Raw genomic sequence first — 9,484 nt, 5'->3', positions numbered from 1 at the left:
GCTTTTTTTTTTTGTATTTTTAGTAGAGACAGGGTTTCATCATGTTGGCCAGGCTGGTCTAAAACTCCTGACATCATGATTCACCTGCCCCGGCCTCCAAAAGTGCTGGGAATACAGGTGTGAGCCACCACACCTGGTCTAAAAGATTTTCAATAGAAAAAAATTATGATTAAAATAAGTACCTTTACAAAAAATTAATGTGGCCGCAATAAATGCAGTACTTTGAAGATTGTGAGTTAGAAGAGTTCTGTAAAGGCTTCTGATTCAACTCCACCCAAGGATGGAATGCACAGGGTCCCAGGAGCCAGGGACTAAAGAGCAGGCTGCTGCAGTGCTCTGGATTTGAGGGGAAATAGAGCTCAACAAGTACGGCAGAAGTTGAAATAAAAAGGAAGAATCTGGGTCTTAAAGTTAATGCAATTTTGTACTGAAATGTAAGACAACTAACAATTACAACTTTAAGTTCTGGATTCTGTCCACAAACATTTTAGTTTTTTATCTTGAGAAGACATTGGCAGACTATGTAAGAAGTTTAGAGCAGAATACCCATCAGTTTCTTTCTTTCTCTCTCTCTCTCTCTCTCTCTCTCTTCCCCCACCCCTCAATCTAGCCGGGGGGGGGGAAGAGAGAGAGAGAGAGAGAGAGAGAGAGACAGATAGACAGACAGACAGACAGACAGAGACAGATAGGGTCTGGCTCTGCCACCCAGGCCGGAGTGCTGTCACATGATCTGGGCTCACTGCAACCTCCACCTCACGGGCTCAAGCCATCCTCCCACATCAGCCTCTCACCTCAGCCTCACCCTCCTGGGACTACAGGTGTGCACCACTATGCCTGGCTAATATCAGTTCTCTTTAATAAAACACATGGCAGGTACAAGACTATCCTATATAAACCCTTGACAGTAAGGGCAGGCTCAGTTACATTCAACTCTCCAATTCCATTCATCAAATCGTCTTAACCCTATTTGCTTATTATTTATATAAAATTGAGTTTATCTGTACTGATTTTTCAGAAAATTGTTCATAATTATCTTTTTTTAGTATCAAATATTATTTGGTATCAAATATTATGCATATCTCTAAACAATGTTGATTTCTTCTCAGTTTCTCCAAATTGGATTAATTATCTGCTCAGTCATTGCTAATACAGATACGCATACCATCATTACGAATGACATGTCACACAGGCAATCTGGAATGAGATTTGACTCAAGATTTTTTTTAAAACTTAATTTGGTTGTAATTCTAATTTTGATATAATTTCTTGGTTTGGTCCAGGTTAAATGAATTAATCTTCATATTTCCTATCACTGAACTTTTCTAAATCTTTTAAATGTTGTTGTTTTCTACATCTTTAAAATGTTTCTACATCTTTTAAATCTTCCTACTTTTTGGTAGTTCTTGATGTCTTTTAAAAGCACATTGACAGTCACAGTTGTATAACTCTGTGAATAGTTATTTAAAAACCACTGAATTGTACACTTTACACGTATGAATTTTGCTATGTGAATTATACCTAATGATGTAGTTATCTTAAAGTCCATTGAGAATGAACAGTGCTAAGTAATATAATATTACAGCCTGCAACTTAGTAATCAAAATAACCTAATCACTGTCCTTCCCAAAGCTATCACTGCTGATAAAAATATATGTTTGTTCAACTGAGGTAAAGAGATGCTGTAGGTACCCTTGGACAAATACAGAATATTTATGGTCCATTTACTCTAACATTAACATTTCCTCACATTCCCTGGAAATATAGAAACTGAATATAGGAGTCTAGTAAAGGAAACTAGCATATGACTAAAAGAGTCAGTCATAAACTCACAGATAACTGTATCATTCATATTTTAGTGAAGTCATTTATATATGCATCATGGCCAAAGACTAAGCAACTGTTAAGGGTTTAAAGTCTAAGAAACATGATAATTTTTTAATTTACAAAGAAATAGGCACCTTTTTCTCAATACTTAAGTTTGACTTGAAGGCTACTTTTTTTCTTTTTGTTGAGATAAAGTCTAGCTCTGTTGACCAGGCTGCAGTACAGTGGCATGATCTCGGCTCACTGCAATGTCTGCCTTCTGGGTTCATGCGATTTTCCTGCCTCAGCCTCTCAAGTAGCTGGGATTACAAGCATGCGCCACCACGCCCAACGAATTTTTTTATCTTTAGTAGAGACAAGGTTTAGCCATGTTGGCAGGCTGGTCTTGAACTCCTGACCTCAGGTTATCAGCCCATCTCCCAAAGTGCTAGGATTACAGGCGTGAGCCACTACACCCAGCCTTTTAGACTATTTATAGTCAACTCTTGATAACTCATAATTAATGAGAATGAAGACAGAAAAAATTATTACTGAAAGGGAGATTAAAAATTAGCTAGACAAGATCATATATACATTTATAGGATCATAAAAGGCCAAGGCCTAGAAACAACCAACTTCTTTATTTTACAAATGAGGGCACTAAAGCTTGCAAGAGTTAAAAGTATTGTTCAAAGTAACAGCCAGTAAGCAGAAGAGTAGGAAGAGTAAGGATTCAAGCCTAAAACATTCTTTTTTTCTTTTTTTTTTTGTGAGACAGAACCTTGCTCTGCCACCCTGGCTGGAGTGCACCAGTGCAATCTCGGCTCACTGCAACCTCCATCTTCTAAGTTCAAGTGATTCTCCTGCCTTAGCCTCCTGAGTAGCTGGGATTACTAACACATGCCACCAAACCCAGCTAATTTTTGTATTTTTAGTAGAGGCAGGGTTTCACCATGTTGGCCAGGTGGGTTTTGAACTCCTGACCTCAAGTGATCCACCTGCCTCGGCCTTGCAAAGTGCCGAGATTACAGACATGAGCCACCACACCCGGCCTTAAGCCTTAGACATTCTGACTCTAAAACCCAAGTCTTCTGGGATTCATAAGCAGAATTCTCATTCTGTAGCCAAAATTAATTTACAGACCAAAAATATTAACTTCAAATTTATTTTTCTTTTTTTAAAAGAATAAAAACATTATTAATCTCTAAAGCAAGCATTCTCTGTGAGTAGAAATTTTAAATTGCCCTTTTAAAATTTCAAAATAGTTTTATCAAATAGAACTCTGAATTCAAAACCAAAACTATTTTAAAACGTAAGTCAAACCAAGCTACAAAGGGTCAATACCTATGTGTTAAAGAGTGATTTTAGGGGTAGTACTTGTCTTTTTACCTTTAGCCATGGCATACTCCTTAATCATTTCGAGAAAGCTGGAAATTTCCCTATCTAGTCGCTGTTGGCATGACTGTGCTTTCTGCAAAAAAGAAAAGACAAAATTAAAACAAACGAATAAAAGATTTTTATATTACTTACGCTTTAATGTTTCTATCAAAGCTTTCGGTACATAGATTGATACAACATAATAAAGACATATGCCTTACAGAGAAAATAAAGCTGAGAGAAAATTTCCTTATATACTGAATATAACATTTAGTTAATCAAGTATAAAGTAAAAATAAATATTTTTAAGCTTTAAATACATTCAACATCTGTTGTGTAGATAACATACAATTTCATCAATTACTATTGCTATCTCATTACGCCATGCATATCTGAGGAATTATATTTCGCTGATTTATTAGCACTTTTAGCAGGCCTGATGAAATTCATCGAGAAATTATAAAATGCATTTCTTAAAAATATATTTTAAAAACTGTTTTGTTAAAAAAAAAAAAAAATCCAGATGGTCTTAACATTTGGAAACCACAAGCTGATTCTCGTTCAGCAATCTAAGTGTATGCAGCCCCCACATCATCAGACCAAAAAGGACATTTTCTTAGTTTGTCAAAGCTTCTGAAAATAAGGTAAAGTCAATTATAGAAAGCATTCTTCCTTGTAATTTGAAAGTTCTGCATTTTTAGATCCCTAAAGGCAAAAAAAAAAAACCATAAATACAGAATTTCGTGATCAAAGTTGCATCCCATCTCAGTGCAGATTTAGAAATCCAAAATGAAAGGTCAGCTAAATCCATTTATTATATTAAAAATGTCATCTTAAAGGTAGTTTTATATATCATTTCCCTTTAAAGAGAAGGGAAGAATAAGCAAGAAAATTATGGTAAATTTGCTTGGTTATCAAAATAGAAAATATTTATTCTGAGAATCTTAACTTTATAAACAACAGAATCACATTCTTTTAGGTACAGTAATGTCTTTAGCCTTATCAAACTTCCCTCCTTTGTACTCCTAATCTCAACTAGCTCATCGTAAAACATTTTGCACCCCCAAAGTTAAACTTACTATAGATCAGTATGTCAAGGTGGCACAGGTAAATACTGTTCTCCTGTTTCACCTTATAAATTTTTTAGTGCTTACAAAAAGCTCAACTTAACCACAGTAGAATTATTCATGTCACCACATTAGTGACAGGCAATGTTCTCTTCAAAATCTGTATTACTCTACTTTTGTTTTGAGGGCTCTAACACCACTAAGTATAATTCACTTTGTGGGGAGCAGGGGCAGAATAGCTACGCCATGAAATTAAAAATACCATATATGCCTGATAATTTTTTCAGACACAGCCTGTGAATACAGGTTGAGGGGCAGGGAAAAAGTTTATCTAAAGGCACCAAAACATGCACTGCAAGCAAATGCATCACTCATGATTTATTAATAGAAAAACATCATTCTTGCTCTATACATATTTAATAATCCTGCTCATGTGCAAGTCAATGCTACTGTTTTATTCTTTCCTTTCTATGATGAAAGTTAGCTAGAGGCATAAAAGTAAGCAATGGCTTCAATTGCAGACTACGAATCTGTAATAAACAGGATAGTTCTCCTGAAGTTGTAATTAAAGGTAGTAAACGCCTTCTGTAGCATCATCTTCAAGTACACGAATCACATTTATCTTCCCTTGAATCACATCTCCACTGAACAGTTACCAAAAAGTTTCCTTGATTGATGATTTACTTGTTTTAAAGGGTACATAACAGGTCAGTTGGAGAAGATTCAATCTATACATGCTGTTTTAAGTTAGGTACAAATTATGTCTTCTGTTCTAAACTTAGTGCTTTTTAACTGATACCAAAAATAACAGAGAGAGATTATTAATATAACAAAACCTAATGTGGTTTCCCATTTTCTTAGTCACTACTAGTTATATTTTGAAAACCTAAAAGTCAATTTATGAAAGTTTATTCTTATTAATAGTTTGCTGAGTCCAACATGGTTTCTCATTCTTGACTTCTATGCCACTGACATGTCAGAGACTGACATGATTTGGCTGTGTCACCATCCAAATCTCATGTTAAATTGTAGCTCCAATAATCCCCATGACTCATAGGAGGAACCAGTAGGAGGTAACTGAATTATGGGGGTGGGCTTGTCCTGTGCTGTTCTCATGATAGTGACTAAGTCTCACAGGATCTGATAAAGAGGAGCTCTGCTGCACAAGCTCTTCTGCCTGCCACCACGTAAAACGTGCCTTGCTCATCCTTTACCTTCCACGATTGTGAGGCCTCCCCAGCCATGTGGAACTGTGAATCAATTAAACCTCTCTCCTTTATAAATTACCCAGTCTCAGGTATGTCTTCATTAGCAGCATGAGAACGAACTATTCAGGGACTCTTTTAAAGTTTTAATTTCTATTTATTCTACATAAATAGAATTTTACTATGAGCAATGTTATGATACCTAAAGTTTAACAGCATTTTAATTTTGCCCAAGCCATCTAGACAAAGCACCCAAGTACAAGGATTATACCCACTGATGTAGGGGCCTAGAGGATCAGAAGGTACTCTAGGAGAACAGCTGAGCCACATTTACAACACAGCTCTCCTGCTTAAGACCAAAATTTTAGCCGTTGGTTTTGTATGACTTAAGCTAATGTTAAATTACATTATAATCCTTAACCTAGAGGGTCGCTCAAAAATGCATATCAAGGGGTGAAACACTAGAGAGGAATGCATAGGCTAGGAGAGAAGTAATTAATTCCAGGCTGTTTGCTGCAGAAAATACACATTTGGTTAATTAAGCACAGACGCAGATTGCCTCCTACTCATCAATAAAAATGAATAAACTACTAATACACACAGCATTAGAGTGAAAAAAGACACCACAGAGCACATACTGTATGATTCCATTTACATGAAATTCTAGACCAGGAAAGCTGATCCTGCCTATAACGGCACTGTCATTATATCAGTGTCATTAGGTCAGTGGTTGCCAGAGATGGAAGTGGAGGATATTATCTGGGAAGAGCAGCAAGCAAACAACATTTTGACATAATAAAAACGTTCTCTATCTTGATGGGAATGGTGGTTACACAGAAAATATACATTTGTCAGAATACATCAAATTGAAGACATAAAGTGAATTCCTTTTTTTCTGTAAACATTCAATCTCAATAATATTAATTCAAGCTTTAAAAATAATAGATTGCAGAACTCTGATCACTTTCTTCTTGGCAGAATATGGCCGCTCTTAAAGTGCCGGCGCCCTAGCACTTAGCTCTAAGACTTCCTAACTCTAGCCAAATCCACTTCGAATATAGCCCATACTCTGGCCAGGCACGGTGGCTCACCCATGTAATCCCAGCATTTTGGGAGGCTGAGGCGGAAGAAACACTTGAGCCCAGCAGTTTGAGACCTGCCAAGACAACATAAAGAGACTTAATCTCTGCAAAGAAACAACAACAACAAAACTATCCAGGCGTGGTGGCACATGCCTATAGTCCTAGCTACAGAAGAGGCTGAGGCAGGAGGATCACTTGAGCCCACACGGTCAATGCTACAGTGAGCTGTGATCACACTACTGCCCTCCAGCCTGGGTGACAAAGTGAGACCCTGTCTCAAAAAGAAAAAAAAAAATAACTCATACTCCATCTTTCCTAAGTCAACCCAAAAGCACATTTATTCTTTCTGATATCTGGCAAGTATTATGCCCCTGCTTTGTAATTTTCTTAATGTTTTACTTTACAATATGTATTTACATAAAGTAAAAATAAAAGAACAACAAAAAAGGAGAGAGAAAAGTAATTCTCCTTCACACACCTGACAATCTTATTTTGTACCTTTCTCAGCTGCAGAACAACAAGTGTTAATTTCTCATCTTTCCTGGATGATCTAAGTCTACACAAATATATATGTGTACATCCCTCGTTTTTTCCTCTCAAGTAGTATCATATTTGATATGTCATTTTATGCCTTGTCCTTTTCACTTAACTGTATATATGAAATATATCAGTATATATACATCTGCCTCATTCCTGCATGGATGTACCAATCTTTATTAGCTCCATGTTGATGTCCATGCAACTTTCTGCACATTTATTTTGGTTGGGAATCAGTTATTCTTTTTGTTGTTGTTTTTGAGAGAGTCTGGCTCTATCGCTTTATTGCCCAGGCTGGAGTGCAATGGCACAATCTCAGCTCACTGAAACCTCCACCTCACAGATTCAAGTGATTCCCATGCCTCAGTCTCCTGAGTAGTTGGGATTACAGACATGCATCACCACGCCTGGCTAATTTTTGTATTTTTAGAGACAGGGGTTCGCTACGTTGGCTAGGCTTGTCTTGCCCTGGCCTCAGGTGATCTGCCCGCCTCAGGAATCATTTATTGTTAAATCAGAAAAGCTTCATATTATTTTCTTATTCAATTAAACTTGAACATCTTCTGCTAATTACTTATTTATTTTTTTTGAGGCAGGGTCTCACTCTGTTGCCCGGGCTGGGGTACAGTGGGGTGAACTTGGCTCACTGCAACCTCCACCTCCTAGGCTCAGGTGATCCTCCCACCTCAGCCTCCCAAGTAGCTGGGACCACAGGTGTGGGCCACCATGTCCAGCTAATTTTTGTATTTTTATTAGAGACAGAGTTTTGCTATGTTGCCCAGACTGGAGTACAGTGGTGTGATCACAGCTTGCTGCAGCCTCAGCATCAAAATTAAAAAAAAAAAAAAGTTTTCAAGATGGGGATTCACCTTGTTGCGCAGGCTAGTCTTGAACTCCTGGGCTCAAACAATCCACCCGCGATGGCCTCACAAAGTACTGGGATGACAGGCGTGAGGCACCGCGCCAGGCCTGCTCATCACTTCTTATAACACAGAAACAGTTCAGGTCCTACTGAATCAAGATATCTTCAACAAATAAAACCCCCACTTTGCTAGTATCACCCGGAGCATCTAAAATCCTATCCCAGCACTGTCCAATAGAACTTCCTAAGACGCTGGAAATATCTATATATTTAGTGTCCATCATGGTAGCCACATGTGGCTATTGAGCACTTGAAATGTAGCTACTATGTAGTTAAATATAGTTAAAATGAATAACTGAATTTTTAAATTTTAATTAATTTAAATGTAAATAGCCACATGATAGCTAATAGCGGTCATAATGGACAGTGCAGTCCTATACCAATACTGTGCTTGACTAATTTCCAATTTTTGTTTCTGAAGTATTTGCAGGTTGCTATTACAGCAACAACCATGAGGTCACTATTTCTAGGACTTGTCTTATACAATCATATTATATAAAACAATGTTTACCGATAAATGTCTGTACTAAAAAACTGACTGACTCTCTCTCTCTCTCTCTCTCTCTCTCTCTCTCTCTCTCTTCCTTTCTAAGAGACGGGTCTCACTATATTTCCCAGGCTGAACTCAAACCCCTGGGCACAAGCGATCCTCCCATCTCAGTCTTTCCCCCATTTCTTATAGGTCTGTGTACTAATCCAAAAGCATGTTAAAGAAATAAAATCAGTTTTGTTGTTAATTCAGATTACATTACGAGTATTTCTGTCCTAGAATGCCTAATTCCCCTTAGAATGTCTATAGGTACCAAGAATAAATCTTTCCATAAACTGGCCCCCAAATTTCGCTGGAACCTAAGAACTCAAGAATGAATGGCATCCTGGAGCTAGCTTACTGACAAGCTGTAACTCAACACACTTCAAATCTCATTTCAGATTTTACCTATTTTGAACCAACCTCCAGATGTTGAGACAGAATCAAGATTCATAGAATTGGCCAGGTGTGGTGACCTGTAATCCAAGCACTTTGGGAGGCCAAGGCAGGAAGATCACTTGAGGTCAGGAGTTCGAGACCAGCCTGGCCAACATGGTGAAACCCTGTCTCTACTAAAATTACAAAAATTAGCTGAGCATAGTAGTGTGCGCCTGTAATCTCAGCTACTCAGGAGGCTGGAGCAAAAGGATCACTTGAACCTGGGAGGCGGAAGTTGCAGTGAACTGAGATCGCACTACTGTACTCCAGCCTGTGCAACAAAGCGAGACTGTCTCAAAAAAAAAAAAAAAAAAAAAGATTCTCAGAATTAGCATTCAAACTCTGTTGGACAGAAACATGCAAAACCTACAAGTGCTTAACACTATAGTGCTAAAACTCTCATTGACTTTAGGTGCAATAAAATCTAAACGGCAAAACCTTCATGGTTTTAAAGTTAACATGTAAGGCCTGGCGTGGTAGCTCACACCTGTAATCCCAGCACTTTGGGAGGCCGAAGGGGGCGG

At 37.8% G+C, this 9,484-nt stretch overlaps 1 protein-coding gene across 3 annotated transcripts in view; it reads right to left on the bottom strand.

Moving 5' to 3' along the window:
- The window catches only part of OSBPL1A (oxysterol binding protein like 1A), a 244,758-nt gene that overhangs the window by 142,781 nt on the left and 92,493 nt on the right, over positions 1 to 9,484 (bottom strand). For all 3 annotated transcript variants that reach the window (XM_017498470.1, XM_017498487.1, XM_037727959.1), the window contains one exon: positions 3,193 to 3,274. In XM_017498470.1, the coding sequence (XP_017353959.1) occupies positions 3,193 to 3,274 (82 nt within the window). The remainder of the gene's footprint in view (positions 1 to 3,192; positions 3,275 to 9,484) is intronic.

Source organism: Cebus imitator, unplaced genomic scaffold, assembly GCF_001604975.1.
Source record: "Cebus imitator isolate Cc_AM_T3 unplaced genomic scaffold, Cebus_imitator-1.0 Scaffold12, whole genome shotgun sequence".
In the NCBI taxonomy this organism is placed as follows: Eukaryota; Metazoa; Chordata; class Mammalia; order Primates; family Cebidae; genus Cebus; species Cebus imitator.
This window is presented reverse-complemented; position numbering and strand designations above follow the sequence as displayed.